Source organism: Aristolochia californica, unplaced genomic scaffold (genome assembly GCF_029961685.1).
Source record: "Aristolochia californica isolate CCGP_79_NKW_82.1479 unplaced genomic scaffold, dmAriCali1.0.hap1 SCAF_13, whole genome shotgun sequence".
Classification (NCBI taxonomy): domain Eukaryota; kingdom Viridiplantae; phylum Streptophyta; class Magnoliopsida; order Piperales; family Aristolochiaceae; genus Aristolochia; species Aristolochia californica.
In genome coordinates this window covers 28,285,497-28,307,200 of record NW_027181804.1, presented here as the reverse complement: position 1 = coordinate 28,307,200, position 21,704 = coordinate 28,285,497, and the positions used below count along the sequence as shown (strand labels likewise).

At 37.7% G+C, this 21,704-nt stretch overlaps 3 protein-coding genes and 1 pseudogene across 3 annotated transcripts; all 4 read left to right on the top strand.

The window, feature by feature from the left end:
• The first annotated feature begins 123 nt into the window (after positions 1 to 123).
• LOC137948847 (uncharacterized) lies at positions 124 to 3,067 on the top strand. Its single transcript, XM_068795026.1, has 7 exons — positions 124 to 303; positions 522 to 694; positions 781 to 833; positions 1,186 to 1,300; positions 1,728 to 1,850; positions 2,176 to 2,344; positions 2,795 to 3,067. The coding sequence occupies exons 1-7, from the start codon at positions 181 to 183 to the stop codon at positions 2,978 to 2,980; spliced, it is 942 nt and encodes a 313-aa protein (XP_068651127.1). The 5' UTR covers positions 124 to 180; the 3' UTR covers positions 2,981 to 3,067.
• Positions 3,068 to 3,729: 662 nt separating this feature from the next.
• On the top strand, positions 3,730 to 9,452 carry LOC137948032 (F-box protein SKIP31-like). The gene is made up of 9 exons (XM_068793944.1): positions 3,730 to 4,042; positions 4,204 to 4,365; positions 4,467 to 4,540; positions 5,000 to 5,075; positions 5,370 to 5,480; positions 5,576 to 5,750; positions 5,863 to 5,978; positions 7,834 to 7,894; positions 9,044 to 9,452. The coding sequence occupies exons 1-9, from the start codon at positions 3,965 to 3,967 to the stop codon at positions 9,112 to 9,114; spliced, it is 924 nt and encodes a 307-aa protein (XP_068650045.1). The 5' UTR covers positions 3,730 to 3,964; the 3' UTR covers positions 9,115 to 9,452.
• A 1,027-nt stretch (positions 9,453 to 10,479) lies between these two features.
• On the top strand, positions 10,480 to 21,303 carry LOC137947773 (F-box protein SKIP31-like). Its single transcript, XM_068793538.1, has 10 exons — positions 10,480 to 10,691; positions 15,056 to 15,080; positions 15,242 to 15,403; positions 15,505 to 15,578; positions 16,038 to 16,112; positions 16,384 to 16,405; positions 16,497 to 16,643; positions 20,806 to 20,866; positions 20,979 to 21,094; positions 21,178 to 21,303. The coding sequence occupies exons 1-10, from the start codon at positions 10,480 to 10,482 to the stop codon at positions 21,301 to 21,303; spliced, it is 1,020 nt and encodes a 339-aa protein (XP_068649639.1).
• Positions 16,508 to 19,040, top strand: LOC137947871 (plant-specific TFIIB-related protein PTF2-like; annotated as a pseudogene).
• Positions 21,304 to 21,704: the final 401 nt, after the last annotated feature.

Sequence of the window (21,704 nt, the reverse complement as noted above, 5' to 3'; positions counted from 1 at the left end):
CGATAAAGATCGAGCTTTGAACAGTAACTACAGTTGTTCTGGTTACTGCGTTCCGTTACATTTTAAGCGTGACACGCGTCAGGAAGAAACGGAATGAAATGACTGAATGCGGATATAGGCTTCGTTGCCATTAGGGATGTGCTCTGCTGACTGCTGCCACAGCCAAGAGCAAAGAAGGCAATGCTGCAGACCGCCGGAGTTTTTGCTCAGCCCCAGGGGAGCTCACAAGGTTTGGCCAGGAGTGTTGGTGCCCACTCCCAGTCAGCACAAACAACCGCCTCCCGCCCCGCCGTTATTCTACCAGTTAAGTGAAGTCGCTCGCTTTCTCATTCTGGTTTTCTTGCTCTCTCGTTCCTGCTTCTTGTTGTAAAAGGGCGGTGAAATTAATAATGCACTGCTGTTTTATATCTTCTAGTCCGTGTCGTGAAATTTGCACAGCATCATCCTTCTTCGTCTCCCTGCTAGTGCGTTTTGTATTTTCTTCCATTTCCGTGACGCCTCTCACTTTGCTCTGAGCGCAGGGTTTAGGTAACAACTCAGATGATTATCAGCGGCTAACCTTGTCCTTGAAAGGATATGGCGTTCCTATTGTTGTTCCGAAGGTTTCTCGTGTTGATTGGCTGAAGAACGCGGCGGGTTTATTAGATGCCAGTTACTGGAGGGGAACTCTGCGTCCTAGGCCTGTTCTTGACTGGTATTTTGTAGCTTCATATAACTAAAGTTCTCTGTACCCTCTTCTTCTATGTTGCTAGGATTTACTTTTATTCTTTTATTTCTCAGGTATCTTGAAAGGGTCGAGGAGGCTGTTTCTGAGGCAAAGCTCTTAGCTCAAGGTCATTCGCATTTACTAAATCCATCTCTATCTCCATTATACACATCTCGAATATGCAGCAGGATTAGTTCCCAATCAAAGTAGAGGCATCAATATGCGCAAAAACTGTGTACATTAGGAAAGAAAGCCTCCTAAGTCATAGTAATATCATCAAAGTTCTTTGTAATCTTTTACCCTGCTTAGTCAAAGTAGTATAAGCATGAAACAATACTTACATGCATCAAAGAAATAAAATGTAAAAGGTACTCATTTTGCAATTTTGTTCCAATCGAACAACCAGTACAGAGATATTTATAGCCTTCAATTGTCTCCTCATTTCTTTCTCTGAACTTCTAAATCGTCTGCCATTGTAGGTGGGAGTATATCCTTAATTGGACACTCAGCTGGAGGATGGCTAGCGCGTGTCTACATGGAAGAATTTGGCCTGTCTCATATATCGTTGTTATTGACTCTTGGGACCCCTCACTTGTATGCTCTTATTATTGTGTTCAAGTTGAATTGTTTGAGTTTGCCTGTCATCTGCATAACTGTTTCCCTTGCATTCAGTTATCACCCTGAGATTGAACAGTTCAACTGGAACTGTTCCCATTGTACGTTTAATTGTTTTGTTGCTTGCTTGGTTCTTTGCGAAAAATCACCTCTGTTAGGATGATTTTCAAGATAGAAAACCAGATTGAAGGGAACTATTTCTTTATGGGCGAATGTCAGTCGCAAAGTATATAAATAGAAATTTGATTCACCTTGTGGGCAAGTTGGTTGATGTTTTTATTAAGTCAACTCTCTTTGTAAGTTCATATAAAATCAATCTTAACTGAATAGGTATCTATCTCATGTTGAGTTCAAAATTTTCTATCATGTTATGAATGCTTAAACAATTGGATATGTTTCCTTTCAGGCCACCTCCGAAGGGTATACCAGGGGTTATCGATCAAACAAGAGGCTTATTAGATTATGTGCAAATGTTTTGCTCGAGAGCTGTTTACACACATGAGATTAAGTTTGTTTGCGTGGCTGGAAGGTGATTTATAAATGTACTAGTTTGGCTACTATTTTTTTGTTCAAATCTTGTGTGATTGTCAGGAGACTGAGCCTTATAACATACCAATGCTTGTGAAAGAGTTATTGCAACTTTAGAAGTCTTTCAAATTTTTGTAAAGATATCACTAGAGACTATTACCCCCGAAGAAATTTGGTTTTGAGATGGAACCACTTTTCTTGGTATCGGTGAAGTTATTTTCAAGAGCTGCATGTTCATTCATCTTGTTTAACATTGAAGCTTCGTATTCTTCCCATGAGAAAAGAGCAAACTTATGACACCTTTTGTGGTCTTGATAACGTTACAGGTACATTCAAGGTGCTCCTCTTTTTGGTGACAATGTGACTTACAATGCAGTCATTCCTTCTGAAGCTAATCAGCAAATGCCCAGTACAGCAGCCGCAAACATCATCAGCAAGGCCTCTTCACTGGTGACGCCCCTTTCTGCACGGTTCGTTGGTCAGGGATACAAGCAGGTGATGGTCAACTTCATAGAAGATGAACTCAGTTTTTTCCTTTATGCATTTTCCCAATTCCAAACGATTGGTAGATCTTGTTGTTGTGCAACCATCAACTCCTAATCATTTTCTGCAATAACCTTGGTAGGTATTGTAAAGTTGGGTTGAGGGCTTAACCCAAAATGACTAATCAACTTTAGAAGTCTCTTTCTTAACTAATAAACTTAAGATTTTTGTACTCACTAATCCATGTGAGACTATTCCTTAACACTCTCCTTTACTTATAAACCCACTTTTGGCTCTACGATTTGGGTGGAGGCCTACATATGAGTACCTACTCTGATACTATGTGAAGTTGGATCAAAAGTTCATCCCAAAATGACTAGCCAACTTAGGAAAGCCTCTTTCCCAACTGATAAATTCAAAATCTTTGTACTCACTAATCTATGTGGGACTATTCTTTAACAGGTATGTGGGCGCCCAGACGTGTGGGGTGATGGCGTGGTTCCAGAAATATCAGCTCATTTGGAGGGAGCATTGAACATTAGCTTGGAGGGGGTGTATCACTCACCTGTTGGCTCTGATGACATTTTAAGGCCTTGGTATGGCTCTCCCGCTGTTATCGAGAAATGGGTTGAGCATCTTCTCAGCTAATATCAATCTCAGTGCAAAAGTTCTTGTTCTTCCCTCGTGCATCAAACTATATTATAATCTTATGCATTACTTCAGTTTCAACCTAAAGGAGCTCGGAATTTTGAATTCTACTCATGGAAGTGTAAGGAAAAAATTTAAGTTATTGGGGTATTAAAAGAGGTCTCTTCAAGAATCTCAACTTTCTTCTTGATGTACTATATACAAATGCTATATATTTATAGTTTTTTAGGTGGGCGATCCAATTTAGGAGTCTGACTCGGTTGAACCGTTGTTTCTTGTGAGAGTCGGTTTGTTTCAATCGGACACTGATAATTCAAGTTTGAGTTGATCTGGCCATCTCATTTTTGGTTGAGATGAACCTTCTTGGCCTTATTGATTCAAATTTTTTGTTCATCTCGATTGAGATGACTTGAGTATGAACCAAGTAAATAGAATTATCGCTTGAACAATTCCATTGCACTAATTTTATAATTCAGGATTTCGTGTATCGTCGAGTCAACATACGATTCAAGTGAGTCGGTTTGGATATTGAGTTGAGCAATTCAATTTGTGAGGTCTGACTCGGCAGAGTTCAAGTTTGAGTTGATCAGACTCAAGGGTCCGTCTCTTCGGCTGAGACAAACATCCTTTGCGGCCTTGCTTATTTGATTCGTCGTCACGGCCGAGTCGACTCCGTTTTCGAACAATGTGGAATTGTGGACACAACTGTCCAAATCGTGCGGAACCCGTCGAGGAACCGATAATCATTTCATTCGACGCATCCTGCGGCAAGTAACAATCGACTCTGTCGTCCGTACGAGTGTGGTTGGACTTGCTTATCCTCCTCTCGGCTTCAGAGTTCAGATTGCATCGTTCCCGGCGGATGTCATCGCTACAGGTGATGAGGGTGGAGGTCCAGGTGGCCAACGGCGACCGACCGGCATTGGAATCGCTGCGGCTGTGAGTGGACTTGAATTGGATTTGACTCTCCTCTGTACCTCAGCCATGACAATTTCTGACGAGGAAGATGAAACCTTGGCTCACTTTCTCGAGTCAGAGATCCTTTCCGAGGCCTCGGAGCAGGTACGCTCTTCCTTTTATCGCCTGCTGGTTTTCCGTGTCCGAAACCTAATAATTGATTTGTCTAGGGTTTTTATGTGTTATGGAATGGGGTAGTTAAACCCAGTGATCCGGAGACGAAAAATCGATATATGAAGTGGTAAAAACGCTCTTATTTTTTGCAGGAATCCAAATTTACAAGGCCTTCAAAGAGGCCGCGCCTTGAAAACGAAGGCACTTCTCTAGCTGTTTGCCCTTGCAGAGCTCCGGCGCAGATCGAAACCGGGATTTTCCAAAAGATACCTCCAGAGCTCTTTCACCACATCTTCAAATTCCTTTCCTCTGAGGTTCCAGCATTTTAACTTTATAATAGTAAAAATTGGAACTTTTTCCATATTAGAGATAATAGCACTTTTTTTTGCTAACTCGCCCTCTGGTTTCATCGCAGGATCTTATTTCGTGCTCACTCGCTTGTAAATTCCTCAACTTTGCAGCATCCGATGAAAGTCTCTGGCGGCGTCTGTAAGTATCTCATTTTCCTGTTTAATTACATCAACTATATCACTATTTTTTGCTTCCTTGGTAAGTAGATGCATGTGAAGTAATTATTAGATTTTACTGTGCCTATAGCTGAAGGATCGATTGCTGCCTGGCTGACGGATTTGATTGATGATGACAGTGTCTCCAGCTTCATGTGGTTTTCTGCTATCAATTTCACAAAATAATAATAATAGCAATTAAGATTTTCTGTTATGGAATGACAGGATTCTGTTTATTTGATAGACATTTTCTTTTAGAATCCATGACATGGTTTTAGTTGTGGGATCGAACTCATGTGTTTTTGCAACTTTTTATTGATGTACAAGCTTTTGCAATCTTGGATTTTCCATCATGAGCATGCCTGAGACCTTATTACAGTTAGCTTTCTCTTAGGTATGTGTTGTTACTGTGGAAATGTAACACACATGTAAATTTGTGCAGGTATTGTATGCGTTGGGGCCTTTCATCTCCTTGTGGAAAGTTGCGAGCATGTGCTTGGAAGAAACTCTACATTCAGGTACTGTTATAGATTTATCCAGATTTGAATTGCTGTTTACAAAAATATAAACTGCACATAGTGTTTCCATATATCTTTAGGTTTATTCTTTTTTTTTTTTTTTTCTTTAAACACCATATGTCTCAGTATGGGTCCTCCTTGATGACCCCTGGGATGCTCTCTGTTCTAGTCTCATCTTGTTGAGCTTTGCTACCTGTTTGAGGTTAGGATTCACAAAGAGGGCCAAAGAAAGACATTCGTGGTTACTGAATTCCCTATATATTCCTTTCTTCTACGGAATAATTTTGTTTGCAGCGTGATCAAGAGGATATGGTTGAGTTCATCAGGAATACACCACCTGAGTTCAAGGAGTACTACATCCAGATGCAAGTGGCCAGGCGAAGCCAAACACCTCTTCCTTCACAGGTGAGAGGCAATGTTCATGTGTCTATTGAGTTGAGTAAAACCCTCTACATATTGTCTCCTAACTTTTTCCATAATATTTCTTTCTGGATGTGGAGGTGAACGATGATCACTTAATTCTTGACAAAACAGTTGCTGATGAAGTGTCTATTTGGAAAAGTAGTAGAGGCATGAGTGATGATGTGGCTGCAAACCATGTTTGCTCTGGGAAGACTTGTTCATACTCTCAAATTGGAGATGTATTTCTTTGTGACAAGACTGGTCGTGTTCATGGCAAGTCACTGTACCACTCTGAGAAAATGAGATTGTTTTGCTCTGAAGCTGAGATCTAACGTATATTGGGGTTCAATGTTTTTACCTGATTATCATGTTTGTTTTTTTACAGTCTGTGATGAAACATGTCGTGAGACAATCTTAGATCCAGATGGGCTTTTGGTCTGTACCATTTCAGGACACTGCTTTGATAGGTTGCTCTCTCCATGTGAGGAGGAGACAACTGCTGTGAGTCCACCTTTCTTCTTTTCTTTAATTTCTTGATCCTGCTTTTATCGTTGACATAATCATCCATTGCGGTATCAAATGACAAACATGAACATCAACATTTAAAAAAAAAATGACAAACATGAACAGTGGAGATTAATTTTAAGTAACTCAGGTCCAATCCCATATCTAACCCTAGAGTCTAAAATGAGCCTTACTATTAGTATGGAGCTGTTAAGAAGCAATCAGAAAGTATGGAGAGTTAAATAGGGGTTTTATATGCCATTGGGCCTGGTGCAATTGCCTATATACACTGTGTTAGCCTATAGAATTGCAAAGTGTTCTTGTGTGTGTGTGTGCTAATGTGTGATCTGCAGCCTTCATTCTTAAACAAACAGTTGATTTAAAAATAGAGGTGGTAGAGATGATATGGTAGAGATGATAGCTATACAACCTGCTGGAGAAGGCATACCTGCACAAGTTAGGGAAGTGATGGTTATGCAATGGACAAGACTAAGCTCTTGACACATGGCTAAAATGGCCTTATTTGGTTACGGCTAAGACATGGGATGTTAGTCTACCCCCTATGCTGTCTTGGTTGAATTATCTGGATATTTCATTCCTTTGGGAATAAAAAAGACCATTCCAATGCTTCTGCATGAATCTTCAGGATGAGGAATTTGAATAAGAAATCTAAGATTCTGTTTCTTTCTTCTTGTCCAGCCCCCTCCTCTCCTTTCCTCTCCCTTTTTCTGGTGTCGAGAATTGCTTCTTACTGGCATATCTTTTTTAATCTGTGTGATTATGCTAGTGGTAAATCACTGACAAAGAAAATTTGAGCGTATTTTTTTTTTTTTTTTGGAATGTTAAACTCATATACACAGGTGCGATTTGAGTGCAAGACCTCCCAACTGTCCCCTCCCTCTCCCTCTCCTTTTCTTTCTCCTCTCCGAGTTTCCTTTTTTTATATTTTTCTCTTAAAAATATAAACCATGGGGTGCATGTGCTGCTATTCAGAAAGAGTGGTTGATTACAGTTTTTTTTCCATGTTGCTATACTGTTGGTCTTTTTTTTTTAATAAAAAATTATCTTTTCAAACACAAAAATGTTAATGGTGTAGCAAGTGTGTTGAAAAACTAAAATTTTTAGAGCCATGTTTAAGAGAGTAGCGTAGTCCAAATCCAGTTAAAATCTGACTTAAATCTGTCATTGACTGGCTTGATCATTCGGTTTAATATTTGAAGTCTGTTTAAAATAAGTGCACCAAGATCAGGACCTGGAGGTTCCTGTCCAAATATGGTTTGTTGCCGGGCCTACCGGTGGGTGCAAAATTCGCCGTCTCATATTCTTATTATTTTATCTTATAATGGGACTTGTTGTAACATTGACAAAACGTTGATGCTGCTTGTCAACATGACACATCTACTTCCATTGTCACTGGAGGAGCTATTTTTTCAGCCTCTCTCATATTCTGGATAGCTTCTCTATTGGCATCATTTTTTTTTAACTTATTCTCCTATTATATGTTGATTATAATCATTTTTGTAATTTTGGATATCTGCTGGTGCATTCAACCCTACAAAAAAGTGTTTTGTGTTTTGGCTTTATCTCGCAGTTTCAGTGTAAGAGGTCATGAGATCGTACCTTTTTATTGTTATTTTCCTATTACTAACACCATAAATAAAAATTTGAAAAAAAAATCAAATTTTGAAAAAAAAAATCAAAATTTGAAAAAAAATCAAATTTTTGGAATATGTAAAGAAATAAACAACCAGATTCGTGTCCCATTAACAAGTGCAGTTCAGTTTTATTTTCCCTGCTGATTCACCAACTCTGTGCTATTATAATTTTTAACTCTTGGATTCATAACTTTTAGGATCAGCAGCAAGTTGGTGTAACTGATGAAGCAGAGCCTTTCATGGGATCTGGCCGATTTGGTAAGACCATACAGGACGTTTATTATTTGGTATTGTATCTTTCTGAAAACATTTCATAGTAGAAAGGAAAAGATATACCTACAAATGGCATTTTCTAGATCTTTACTTGGAATGCAATTCAGTAATTACCTGTTCTGTTCTGTTGAGGTGTCATACTATATGACCTGTAGTCAGTGGACAAAACTGAAAATTTGTTGAGATTACTTGAATATGGTTTTCATTTAAAAAGTTGTTTCAGGCCACTAGTTTGTATGTATGATTTTATTGCCATCTTTATAATTATGTACGCCAGATAATGATACGAATTATTCAAGGTTTATTGTGGTCAAACATTAGAATGAGCAACTTATGAAGTTCCATGTTTTAGTAACTGGATAATTTGATCCATCTTTTGCATTTCTGAAATGAAGTTGTCTGTATGTTGTTTTTCTTGTCTTTATTTTTATCTGCATAGTATATTTGAAGGGAATGAAAGTAGAAAAGTGGAGGAGGAAACTAGAGGAAGAAGAGAAGAGGGAGCGGCCACTGAAATCCTACTAAAGGGAAGGACGCTAGGGAAAAGTACAAGAAAGAAAAGAAACAAAAAGTGAAGATAGAAGGAAGAGAGGGGGGATGAAATTAAATGCAGCAACAGAAAAGCAGGAAAGTTTGCCATCTCTAAATAACAGTGAAATAGTATGCAAAAAAAAGAGAGAGAAAGAAGAAAAAGATAGATGAAAGAACGAGAGGAGAAATGGGGTTCTCGCATGGTAGGAAGAACCTAGAGAGAAAGGGGGAAGAACAGTTAAGAGGAAAGAGAAGGAGAGGAACAGAAGAGTTGAAGAATAAGGGGGTTACTGCTGCGATGAACAACAGGAACAATGAGAAGACAAAAACAAATACAAAAACATAGGGGCATTTTGTTATGGGTCGTATCTGTTGTTTCTAATTGTGAAGTTTACTTTTCTTCTCAGAGGTCTCCTTGGTTTCCATCTGTGTCTAATATTGTGACAAAATTTTGAGAGAAGGGGCATTCTTCTCCATCTTTGTTTTTTTGGAAGATTCCCGTTTTTTCATCCCTGTTTTGGATTTGCCTCCAGACTTTTTTCATTGATACGAAGTCGAACCTTGTAACATACTGAAGTTAAATCTTTTTGTGTATTTTGGCAGCAAGGGCTTACCTGCTAGGATATAACTGTGCAGACGAGAAGGAGCTTGAGAAAGCACTGAGGTTTTGCTGATCTGATTGCGAGACAGGTCATCATTTCTGACATTGTAATGCTTCAAACATACCCAATTTGTGACATTTATGTAAATGTTTGTTGCTTTTAGTTATATATGATTTTCTACAAGTTGGCATCATTAGTTTCGTTAACTATTATTTTGCTCATAGTTGGCAGCTCCCCATGAGCTGGGGTTCATCCTATCTATTTGGAAAATTTGGGTTCATTAATGAACCAGCAGAGATATTTTCTAGAGACTTATCTCCTTCTCAGTTGTAGCCTAGCCTATTTCTCAGCTATTCGTGGTCAACTTACAATGCAAGCAATGTATCCCATGTTCATATAAATTCTTTATAGGGATGAGAAATCGGACAGAATTGTCTCGAGTTTTATTGGAAACAAGCAAACAGATGAGAAAAGAATTTGGTACTTTTGAGAAAATTAAATGGGATTTTATTTGAAATTTCATAAAAAATCATATTTTATATATTGCCTGAAAATAAGATGTGAAAATGAAAATAGAAATGTTTGACTGGAATAGTTCTGCATCAAGTAAAATCTATTAGTACTGTTATGTGATGATCAATAAGAGTTTACCATTGATGATGAAAAAGCCAAAAAGATGCTGATTAGATCGTTTCGCTTTACGTTTTCACAACATTATTGGGAAAGACTTCATTCAACAGGGTTGCATTTTTGGCTAGCGGGAAAAATCCTCCAGAAAGCTCAAATCTTACTTACCTCCCACAGCAACTTTGTTCCCCTTTCGCTCCTCCTTAGCCGTGCTACCCATTCCCAAATTTCATCATGACCTCCCCTACATTTGAGTGGCTCTTTGGCAATCCTCGAGCACCTTCGCCGCGACCCTGCTGGCTCCCACGTCAACCTCCCGGCGCATCTCCACCTGGCTATTGGCCTCTTCCGCCTTGCCACTGGCTCTTCCTACAGCGACATTATCAGCCGATTTCGTCTCTCCCTCTCTACCTTCAAATTCTGCACCAAACAACTCTGTTGTGTCCTCCGCACCTATTGCCCTTTCTGGCTTGCTTTCCCTTCTCTGTCTCCAGTTCCTTCCAAACCGGCGACGGCGGCGGTGGCCTCCCAAATTGCTGTGGTATTTTAAACTGCACGCACTTTCAACAAAAGCCACGAAGAAGAGAGTATCACTGGCCAAACTGTCGTCGATGGCTCCTCCAAAATTTTAAGCATCACAGCTGGTTGCCGCGGATATAGAAGGCGACTTTGAAAATTTCAAATGTTCGACCTTTTTACAAGAATATCATAGGCGGGCAGCTCTTGAATTCTTCACCTTTATATCTGAATGGAGTTGTTGTAGTTCAGTATGTGATCAACAATGGAGCTTATCCCTTGCTCCCATGGCTGATGGTCCCATTTTTAAACCCTGCACCGCTATCCAGCGAAGAGGATTTCAATGTTGTTCATCAGTCGCTGTATCGCCCCGGTCTCAGAACCCTTGCCAGTGTGAGGAAGTGGGAAATTCTGAGCCAACCCATCGAAGAGGAATGTATTGGAGCATGCGCAATCCATAAGAAATGCGTTGGGTGCAAGTGCGATAGGCCACTGCCCATGATCAGGTCAGTGATAGCTTCAGTTTTAGACTGAGTAATGAGTGCTGGAGCCAGTTATTCACACAGCAGAGCCTATCTTAGAGTCCTTGAAGCAGCCGAGTACGCTCACATTCTACCTTGAAATATGCTGAAAGAAGTAATCTTATAAATTGATTGGTATTGGAACAGAATAGATTCTGATTGAAAGCCAAGAATAGGCATTTTTTAATTAATTTTTTTCAAGAGTGTCAAAATTTCATACAGTATTTGAAGCAAATGTTCTTTACTCATTGAGCATCTATATCTCCACCTATAATTCATTCGCTTGATTTAATGAATAACATGAGAGGGTCGGGGCAGCTCCGGAAAATTTCCTTTCCTCGATCATTTATAGAATAGCGCAGTAGCTGGGAACGGATCTAACATTCTTTACCTCTTTGGCAAGAATTGATATCCAAGCCAAAGGAGGTAAAAGGTGACAGGTTGCAATTATGCTTTATTTGAATTATTTCTAATTAGTGTGGTATTATGTTGTTCATCATAACATATTATGCTTGAAAATTTACCCATATTATGCCTATATTACTTTCATGTTATACTTCCTCATAGTTTCGTATTTTGATAATTTAAACTCGTATTATGCTCATTTTTGTCTATATATGCTCATCTTATTCCACTCGTATTATGCTCGCTTTATGTGCTAATAAAGTTGGTATTATGAGTATAGTTGAGATTGGTCAGACTTATGGTTCTATCATGGTGTTATTATTATAGTTAAACTCGACCAAACTTATGGTCCAATCACTTTTTCCTCATCTACTTAAACTAATAACTAAAACAAACAAAAGAAAAATGGAAAACACACCAACCTTTCCTTCAACACAAAAATATGATAAAAATTCATGCGATAGTCCTATCGTATTTCCCCTCCTTCACGGTAGAAAAATTATCTCTTCATCACATGGATACTATTCTATAGCACTTCAATATATCAACATAAAAAAATAATATACACCATGTAAAAAACAACAAATTTATCTTAATAACATAAAACATAAAGGGGGTTAGTTAACAATGAAGTTGAAGTTGAAGTTAGACTTCAAATTCAAGACGATGATTTAATTCAACTTCAACTTCAAATTGGGTGTTAGTGTCCCAAAATGAAAACAGATTGCACTGTTAATGTCCTAAAATAAAAAAAATATATTGTACACAAGAGAATGAGTAACTTTTTATAATATACTTAAATAAAACATATACGTAAACAGATAATTAACCAAAATAAGCATAGTTACTACACTAATAAGTGATTTAATATAGTATTAAAATATATTAATATACTAATTAATAAAATACTATGTTATATTAATTAATGATTAAAGTTTATTATAAAATAATATAATAATTATGTGCGACTAATAAATTATAAAAAATAAATTAATTAGTCAAAAATAACATAAGATGGGTTTTTTACTTAGTTTAATTAATAATATATTTTTACAAAACTAAAAATGATTAGTTTAATTAATTATAATAATGGATAATTAAACCAAAATAATTGATCAAATGCTTTCTTTAACAATATTTTAATTACTAGTCTTAAATTTCTAATTTAATATAGTTATAAAATAAATAAATAAATAAATAAATAAATAAATCTATATACATATATATATATATTTATTTTATTAATAACATATATATTTATATATATATAATTAATTTTAAAAACATGCTTGGAAATGAACCGAGTTACTCGTAATAGTCCACAATTTACGGCATAAAAGCAAACGTCTATGCCTTGCAATATAACAATGAGTTGTGTTAATGGCCAGAAAATATGTTTTATTAAACCAAAATAAAAATAGTTTAATTAAACCAAAATAATTGATCAAATACTTGACTTAATAATATTTTAATTACCACTATTACATCACTAATATAATATAGTAATTAAAAAATAAATTTAATAAATAAATAACACTGGTTTAATTTTTCTTAACTTAGGAAAAATTAAATCAACAACGTCGTCTTCCTCATGGTGCCGATAATGGCACGGAGACAACGGTGGGCCAGCAGGCAACGACGACGAAGGCGATGCTCCAACGGTATGCCAGAGGCCCTACAATAGAGACGCTTCAACTAGATGCCCTGCGACGGAGCGGCGGCAGGCAACTGCGATGGAGGCCGAGAGGGAGACAAGAGAGGGAGTGCGAAGATGAGATGAAGAAGAGAGGGGGAGAAAAAAAATTCGGGGGAGGAAGGCCGAGAGGGAGAAGAGAGCACGAGACAAAAAAAAAAATTGACGCGTCCCGAACGATGGCTTCAAGTGGATGATTTGCAATTTTGGGCTCAATCATGATTCCACAATTTTAGCCTGAGACGATTACCTACATTTTTTAGATGACATTGGTACTTGTGCACCACTAACGGCCTAATTGAATGAACTACGTAATACACGTGAACTTTATTTCAACTTCATCGTTGTGCCCCCCACCCCCCCAAAAAAAAAAAACGTATGATACATGCCATGGAAAAACAAATGTAAAGTTCGAATTTCCAAGGTTAGTGTTTTAGGGTTTACAACTCTAGGGTTTAGGGTTTTTGGGTTTATGTTTTCAAGCTTCAAGGTGTAGGCTTAGGATTTTTGGGTTTTAGGGTTTACGTTTAGGGTTTTGGGATTTTTTGGGTTTAAGATTTAGGTTTAGGGTTTATGGTGCATGGTTTTAGGGTATAGGATTTAGGTTTTGGGGTTAGGGTTTAAGTTTAGGGTTTTTGAGATTTTAAGGGTTTAAGATTGAGGTTTAGGGTTTAGGGTTTAGGGTGAATGGTTTTTAGGGTTTAGGATTTAGGATTTAGGTTTTTGGGTTAGGGATTTAGGGTTTTGGGGCTTTATTAATAAATAATATGTTTTTTAGATGACATTGGCACTGGTGCACGACTAACGGCCTAATTGAATGAACTATATAATATGCGAGAACTTTGTTTCAACTTCATCGTTGACTAACCTCCCCCCCCCCCGGAAAAAAGAAAAGAAAAAAACGTATGACACATGCCATGGAAAAACAAATGTAAAGTTCGAATTTCCAAGGCTAGTGTTTTAGGGATTATGGTTTTTATCTTTTTTAGGGTTTACAATTTTAGGGTTTAGGGTTTTTGGGTTTATGTTTTCAAGCTTCAAGGTGTAGGTTTAGGATTTTTTGGTTTTAGGGTTTACATTTAGGGTTTTGGGATTTTTTGGGTTTAAGATTTAGGTTTAGGGTTTATGGTGCATGGTTTTAGGGTATAGGATTTAGGTTTTGGGGTAGGGTTTTTGGAATTTTTAGGGTTTAAGTTTAGGGTTTTTAAGATTTAGGTTTAGGTGTAGGGTGTATGGTTTTTAGGGTTTAGGATTTAGGTTTTTGGGTTAGGGCTTAATTTTTGCAGGGTTTAAGATTTAGGGTTTTTAGGGCTTTCAAGGGTTAGAGTTTAAGGTTTAGAAGAGTTTGAGTTTTATGATTTAGTTACTAAAACTTGATGCATAAAAGATCCTTCGGACTTTCACTATCTATCTAACTTAGCGAGAGAGATTTATTTCTGAGACGTAATGAGGAACACATCTTTACAAATTTTAGCCTGAGACGATTACCTATGTTTTTTAGATGACATTGGCACTGGTGCACCACTAACGGCCTAATTGAATGAACTTGATGCATAAAAGATCCTTTGGACTTTCACTATCTATCTAACTTAGAGAGAGATTTATTTCTAAGACGTAATGAGGAATATATCTTTACAAATTTTAGCCTGAGACGATTACCTATATTTTTTAGATGACATTGGCATTGGTGCACCACTAATGACCTAATTGAATGAACTTGATGCATAAAAGATCCTTCGGACTTTCACTATCTATCTAACTTAGCGAGAGAGATTTATTTCTAAGACGTAATGAGGAACACATCTCTACAAATTTTAGCCTAAGTTGATTACCTACGTTTTTTAGATGACATTGGCACTAGTACACCACTAACGGCCTAATTGAATGAACTTGATGGATAAAAGATCCTTCGGACTTTCACTATCTATCTAACTTAGCAAGAGAGATTTATTTCTGGTTTAGGACAATTAACAAGGAGTAGAGAAATATCTTGAAGGAGCAATGAGAAATGAATAAAAGTGATTTGGACAAGGAATTTAATACATAAATATTGTTGTTGTTATTTTTTTTAAACTTTTCTAATGCACAAACAAGCCCTTTTTATATTAATGAAGTAATTTTCTGAAGAGTTTGAAAACAACTTTGGCCTATTTGAATTTTTTGTTACTATAGACTTGGGGGTTGGTTGGTCAGATCCGCGCCAAAGGAGGTAAAGGGCTCTTTGAAACCTTGGCTCACTTTCTCGAGTCAGAGATCCTTCCGCGGCCTCGGAGCAGGTACGCTCTTCCTTTTATCGCCTGCTGGTTTTCCGTGTCCGAAACCTAATAATTGATTTGTCTAGAGTTTTTATGCGTTATGGAATGGGGTAGTTGAACCCAGTGATCCGGAGACGAAAAATCGAGATATGAAGTGGTAAAAACGCTCTTATTTTTTGCAGGAATCCAAATTTACAAGGCCTTCAAAGAGGCCGCGCCTTGAAAACGAAGGCACTTCTCTAGCTGTTTGCCTTTGCAGAGCTCCGGCGCAGATCGAAACCGGGATTTTCAGAAAGATACCTCCAGAGCTCTTTCACCACATCTTCAAATTCCTTTCCTCTGAGGTTCCAGCATTTTAACTTTATAATAGTACAAATTGGAACTTTTTCCATATTAAAGATAATGGCACTTTTTTTTGCTAACTCACCCTCTGGTTTCATCGCAGGATCTTATTTCGTGCTCACTCGCTTGTAAATTCCTCAACTTTGCAGCATCCGATGAAAGTCTCTGGCGGCGTCTGTAAGTATCTCATTTTCCTGTTGAATTACATCAACTATATCACTATTTTTTGCTTCCTTGATAAGTAGATGCATGTGAACTAATTATTAGATTTTACTGTGCCTGTAGCTGAAGGATCGATTGCTGCCTGGCTGACGGATTTGATTGATGATGACAGTGTCTCCAGCTTCATGTGGTTTTCTGCCATCAATTTCTCAAAATAATAATAATAGTAATTAAAATTTTCTGTTATGGAATGACAGGATTCCGTTTATTTGATGGACATTTTCTTTTAGAATCCATGACATGGTTTTAGTTGTGGGATCGAACTCATGTGTTTTTGCAACTTTTTATATATATGCAAGCTTTTGCAATCTTGGATTTTCCATCATGAGCATGCCTGAGACCTTATTACAGTTAGCTTTCTCTTAGGTATGTGTTATTACTGTGGAAATGTGACACACATGTAAATTTGTGCAGGTATTATATGTGTTGGGGCCTTTCATCTCCTTATGGAAAGTTGCGAGCATGTGCTTGGAAGAAACTTACATTCAGGTACTGTTATAGATTTATCCAGATTTGAATTGCTGTTTACAAAAATATAAACTGCACATAGTGTTTCCATATATCTTTAGGTTTATTCTTTGTTTTTTTTTCCTCTTCTGAACGTAATCTTCTGGCTCTGAGCTGTCTGTTTCTTGTTTGCCTCTACCTCAGTGATCTCTTTCATTCTCATGACTTCCTTCAATCAGATTTCATAAAATTCCTTTTCCTGATATTAGCTTTTTTTTCTAAAGAACTATTTCTTCGTCTCTCCGTTTATCAGGATAACTTTGCCTCTTTCTTTGGTATGAGAGGCAAGAAGAGATATTTGGCTTTTTATTTAATGACTGAATTCAATTTTCCCTAACTCCTTTAATTTATTTCAATTTGTTTCAGAATTCAGTAAACTCGGGTGAAGAATTCCTGAAGCTTTTAATTCATGCCCACCTGTCTATCGTCAAACGACACCTTCCTTCTGTCTTGGGCTGTCTGATAGAAAAAGACCCACTTCGGCAGATTCCCGAAAATTCAAATGCTTTGCTGGTACGCATATTTGATTCACAGAAAGAGGACGCCGAGTAATTACGTTTTATTTGGTTTTGTTACCTGCTGGATGACCAGAATTCGTTAGTTTGTTCTTCTTCTATTTGTCGCAAAGATTTAGTAGAAAATTCTAGTCAGATCTTCAGCTTCTTGAAAAAACTTCCCATGGATGCTTGCCGCCTATGCAACCGATGCAAGCAGAAACGTGTGATCCTCGACTTGTCCTCCAGCAACTGGGTCTGTGAATCCTGCGGTTGTGTCCAACAGTTTGATGATTTTCGGTCTGACTATGAGGCTGGCTTCAATGTGCCCTCCGGAACCATTGTCCGCAGTTGTACCTCTGCTCCATCCTTCATCAGTGGCACCCATGGTCAACGTGTATATACCCAGGGAGCCTTCAATTACAGAGAAAATAAAATCTTCCAAGCCCATAACGAAATTGAAGATATCACATCAAAGCTACATTTATCTGGTCCACGATCTCATGATGTTAGAGACATGGTTGAGAAAATCACTGAAGGTGAATTTGGTCAAGGCAATTGGTTCCAGATCTTAATTGCTGCTCTCTTATATTGTTATCCGGATAAACCATCTCCCTCCTTCCATTTCTGAAGTTTGTGCATCATTGGGGTGTGATGTTCATGAGGTTGGTCGAATGGTCATGAGGGCAACTGAATTCCTGGACCTCAAATTACCTGAGTATGATATGGTGGCTTCCCTTGAACGCGCAATCCATTCTTGCCCTAGCTTTGTTGGAGTGGCAAAAGAGAAAGTGGAGGCAATGGAAAAGCAAGGGAAATTCCTTCTAGTGTGCTCTGTACAATGGTTTTTGACCACCGGGTGTCAACCACTTCCTGTCGTTGTTGCTGTCTTGGCTTTTGTTGCAGAGGTGAATGAAGTGAAAGTTACAATAGAGGAGATTGCCAAAGATCTTTATGCAGGGGCTAAGACAAGCAAACTGAGGTATAAAGAACTCAAGGAGACTTTTGTCAAAGCTGCTCAAGCTTTGCCATGGGGAAAGGATATTACTTTGAACAATATCATCAGGAATACCACATACATTCTTAAATATATGGAGATGAAATCAAAATTTGAGCCTTCTTCACAGTCGAATATCAGTAAGTCATGGGTACAGGTTGATTTTGATATTAAGGAAGCTTTAGCCGAGTGCATGCAAAATCAAACAGCATATATGGAAGATGGTTATAGTAATTATAGAGAAGATGAGTGGAAGTACTTTGACATGGAATCTGGAAATAGGGGAGAGGGTGAAGGTTTAGATGATATCGATAATTTTAAACTTTCAGAACAGTGCTTGTGGAATGCATATAGAGAGTTCTTGGACAGATCTGTTTTGGTTAACAGTGCAAATTATGAGGCAACCAAGGACAATAGTAGAAAGAGGAAGAGAAATCTGGGTTACTGGTCAGGAGATTATGATTCAGATAAGCATCTTATAAAGGATCATGATATGAAAAAGTATATCGGGTTTGATGCCTTACCACCATCTTTTGTTGCAGGAAGGGAAGCTTGTAAGAGGAGAAGAGAGAAAATAAAAGCTGCAAAACAAAGAATTAATGAGGTTATGCACCCTAAATCCTTGCTTTTGGGGACAGACAAAGATATAAGCCTCTTTGAAGAAAAGTTCCAAGCTAGAAAGAGATGCAGTATTGATGAGGAAGACCGTATAATTGAACTTCTTCTCCTTCATCAGGTGAAAGATGAGGAAATAGAGCTGGGACATTATAATACCTTGCTTGACCTCCATGTTTTTAATTTTGTGGAATGTAACAAGAAGACATCTGCATTTAAAATGCCTTAAGGGCATTTGGCGGGTTTGCTCATTATAAGGCATAAATTCATTGGCTGTTGCTTCAATAGCTTGAGGATTTACCTGTTTGCTCAAAAGGAACTGTTTGGTCTTGTTTGGTAGTACAGAAAGTGGAGAGAAAAGAAGAAAACAGCGGAGAAAGCTATTTTCCCTTGTTTGGCTTAGAAAAACAAGGAGAGAAAAGAATTTGGAGAAAACTATTTTCTTTATCATGTTATTGCACTCTATCCAAATAGTGAGTTTGGAGAGGGGAAAAAAAGAAAGAGAAAGAGTGGAGAAACTTGTGGCAGGCTTCCTTCTCTCTCAAAAGCAACCCTAACGAGAGTAGAAGAGAAAAGATTAGAGCTTCCTTTCCATGGGGCGTGCATGGGTGAGGGGGAAAAGCCCGTGCCACACATTCCTACATCGTTACATCTCATATTTTTACAATTGATACATGTGTTTAACAGAAAAAAGGGAGTTATTTTATTGTTATAGGTCTATCTAAATCATATTATTTGATCTGTTACATTCATTGATAGGTTGTGTAAATTTATGATTTTTTATTATTATATTTTTCTTATGAAGTTATGTGAATGATGGAATGGCCTATGGACCACAGATATATTTGAAGAGTAGGGACTGGGATGGGATTTTCAACCCTGCCATAGGTTTTCAAAGGGACATGATTCTATGTTGGGTTCATAGGGGAAATCCAGGCTTTCAAAAACCCACTCCAAATCTGACTCATACCCAACCCAACCCAACAGTGTCTTGCAATCCATGTATTCCTGTGGGGCTCTCTTCTGCAGTTTCTGCGCTAACAAGTAATGGAAAGACTTTAATAGCAGAAGCTGCAAGGAAAGACATCTCTACTGCATAACCTCCTTGAAGGCTTTGGTCAGTTCAGAAGTTCAAGGTTTCTGGACAGGTTCTATGCTTGCCCGTTTCTTACACTGAAGTAAAGAGCTTGAAATGAGCAATTTCCGTGATGTTATCTTTTTAGGCATGACTGCTCGTATAAGTACTCTACTGATTTTTAGTAACTGCTTACTCATTCTGATGTCATTATCTATCTGGGGCAGGATTTCGTTTTTCAAAATGACATTATGTTTCAGTTTACACTTTCAACTTTACTATATAGGCTCTCTTTAATACACTCTTCCATATATAGACTTTTGTTTTGGTTCCTACATGTCAACAGTTTAGGCAGAGTCTCATGTACGAGCACAAGTTTTGATATTATGTTAAATTTTAGTCCAATGTCTTATCCCGAAATGATTAGCCAAGTTTGTAAATCCCTTTTCAACTAAAATTTCTGCTTACTAGTCTATATAATACTATTGTTCACCCTCACAAGTGGGTCATCTTTTATAACATCTATTGGATGGAAGCTCACATTTTAGTACCAATTGTGTACTATGTTAAATTTAGATTCAAGGTCCAATCCAAAATGACTAGTTAAGTTAAAGAGTCTTTTTTGTAATAAACGAGTTCAAGATCTTTTAAAATATGATAGCAGCAACAAATCTTCCTTGTGTCTTGAAATATGGGGGAAATGAGTCGAAGTTGGGAGTGAAAAAAATGGAACTGGTGAATTACTTCATAGCAGCATTCAATCCCCAATCTCTCCCCACCAAAACCCAACAATGTTGAAAGATAGCCTTTTTTATAAATATTATACTTAGTTCTAGCAATGTAAGACATTTTCAAAATATCCAAGTTTTATATAATATTATGCATAACCAATCTAAAAGTTAGATTATAGGTCTGGGTCACATGTGTATAACCACACTAGGTAGACTTATTTTGTGTGCAATTTGTTAAGTGACTCCAGCCTAAGATGTGATATAGCACCTGCTAAAAGAGGGTTTCTTATTATGTACCCATGTACATGAGGTACATTTAAGAAACATAATATTTGTTCAATATCTATTAACTAATATTTTCAAAAGGGAACTCCTTGAAGAAGGTTTATATTGCAGCTTCACCAAATAGATAGTTTTCTCCTCACTATAAGGTGAACCAATCTAAAGAAGATGTTAACCAAACTCCGTTTTGAACATTAGCTCTTGATTTTTAACTCAAAAGAGACATCAAATCCAATTGCAAGTAACAATAGTTTTGTGAGAGTTAATTAGAGCCTATTGAGTTCTCAAAGAGACCTATTCCAAATATTGTCTTTTTAGATATTGTATTTCTAAATGCGATTTACAAGATATATAATTCTAAATGTTATTTTGTGTTTCAATTCAAACAAACAATTGAACTAACAGTTGCTGATGAAGGCACGAGTGATGATGTAGAGGCATGAGTGATGATGTGGCTGCAAACCATGTTTGCTCTGGGCAGACTTGTTCATACTCTCAAATTGGAGATGTATTTCTTTGTGACAAGACTGGTCGTGTTCATGGCAAGTCACTGTACCACTCTGAGAAAATGAGATTGTTTTGCTCTGAAGCTGAGATCTAACATATATTGGGGTTCAGTGTTTTTACCTGATTATAACGTTTGTCTTTTTACAGTCTGTGATGAAACATGTCGTGAGACAATCTTAGATCCAGATGGGCTTGTGGTCTGTACCATTTCAGGACACTGCTTTGATAGGTTGCTCTCTCCATGTGAGGAGGAGACAACTGCTGTGAGTCCACCTTTCTTCTTTTCTTTAATTTCTTGATCCTGCTATTATCGTTGAGGAGACAACTCAAATTTTAAGCATCACAGCTGGTTGCTGCGGATATAAAAGGTGACTTTGAAAATTTCAAATGTTCGACCTTGAATTCTTCGCCTGTATATCTGAATGGAGTTGCTGTAGCTCAGTATGTGATCAACAATGGAGCCCATGGCTAATGGTCCCATTTTTCGACCCTGCACCGCTATCCAGAGAAGAGGATTGCAATGTTGTTCATCAGTCGCTGTGTCGCCCCGCTCTCAGAACCCTTGCCAGTGTGGGGAAGTGGGAAATTCTGAGCCAACCCATCGAAGAGGAATGTATTGGAGCACGCGCAATCTATAAGAAATGCGTAGGCTGCAAGTGCGATAGGCCACTGCCCATGATCAGGTCAGTGATGGCTTCAGTTTTAGACTGAGTAATGGAGCCAGTTATTCACACAGCAGAGCCTATCTTAGAGTCCTTGAAGCAGCCGAGTACGCTCACATTCTGCCTTGAAATATGCTGAAAGAAGTAATCTTATAAATTGATTGGTACTGGAACAGCATAGATTTTCTAATTGAAAGCCAAGAATAGGCAT

Bases quoted from the DNA above. Each gene is read 5' to 3' on its own strand.
- LOC137948032 (XM_068793944.1), top strand. From the start codon at position 3,965: ATGACAATTTCTGACGAGGAAGATGAAACCTTGGCTCACTTTCTCGAG. The intron at 4,366-4,466 runs GTTCCAGCATTT...GTTTCATCGCAG, and splicing joins TCAAATTCCTTTCCTCTGAG to GATCTTATTTCGTGCTCACT. The intron at 7,895-9,043 runs GTAAGACCATAC...GTATTTTGGCAG, and splicing joins CATGGGATCTGGCCGATTTG to CAAGGGCTTACCTGCTAGGA.
- LOC137947773 (XM_068793538.1), top strand. From the start codon at position 10,480: ATGGTCCCATTTTTAAACCCTGCACCGCTATCCAGCGAAGAGGATTTC. The intron at 16,113-16,383 runs GTACTGTTATAG...TCCGTTTATCAG, and splicing joins TGGAAGAAACTTACATTCAG to GATAACTTTGCCTCTTTCTT. The intron at 21,095-21,177 runs GTGAGTCCACCT...TAAGCATCACAG, and splicing joins GTGAGGAGGAGACAACTGCT to CTGGTTGCTGCGGATATAAA.
- LOC137948847 (XM_068795026.1), top strand. From the start codon at position 181: ATGCTGCAGACCGCCGGAGTTTTTGCTCAGCCCCAGGGGAGCTCACAA. The intron at 695-780 runs GTATTTTGTAGC...TTTATTTCTCAG, and splicing joins CCTAGGCCTGTTCTTGACTG to GTATCTTGAAAGGGTCGAGG. The intron at 2,345-2,794 runs GTGATGGTCAAC...ATTCTTTAACAG, and splicing joins TTGGTCAGGGATACAAGCAG to GTATGTGGGCGCCCAGACGT.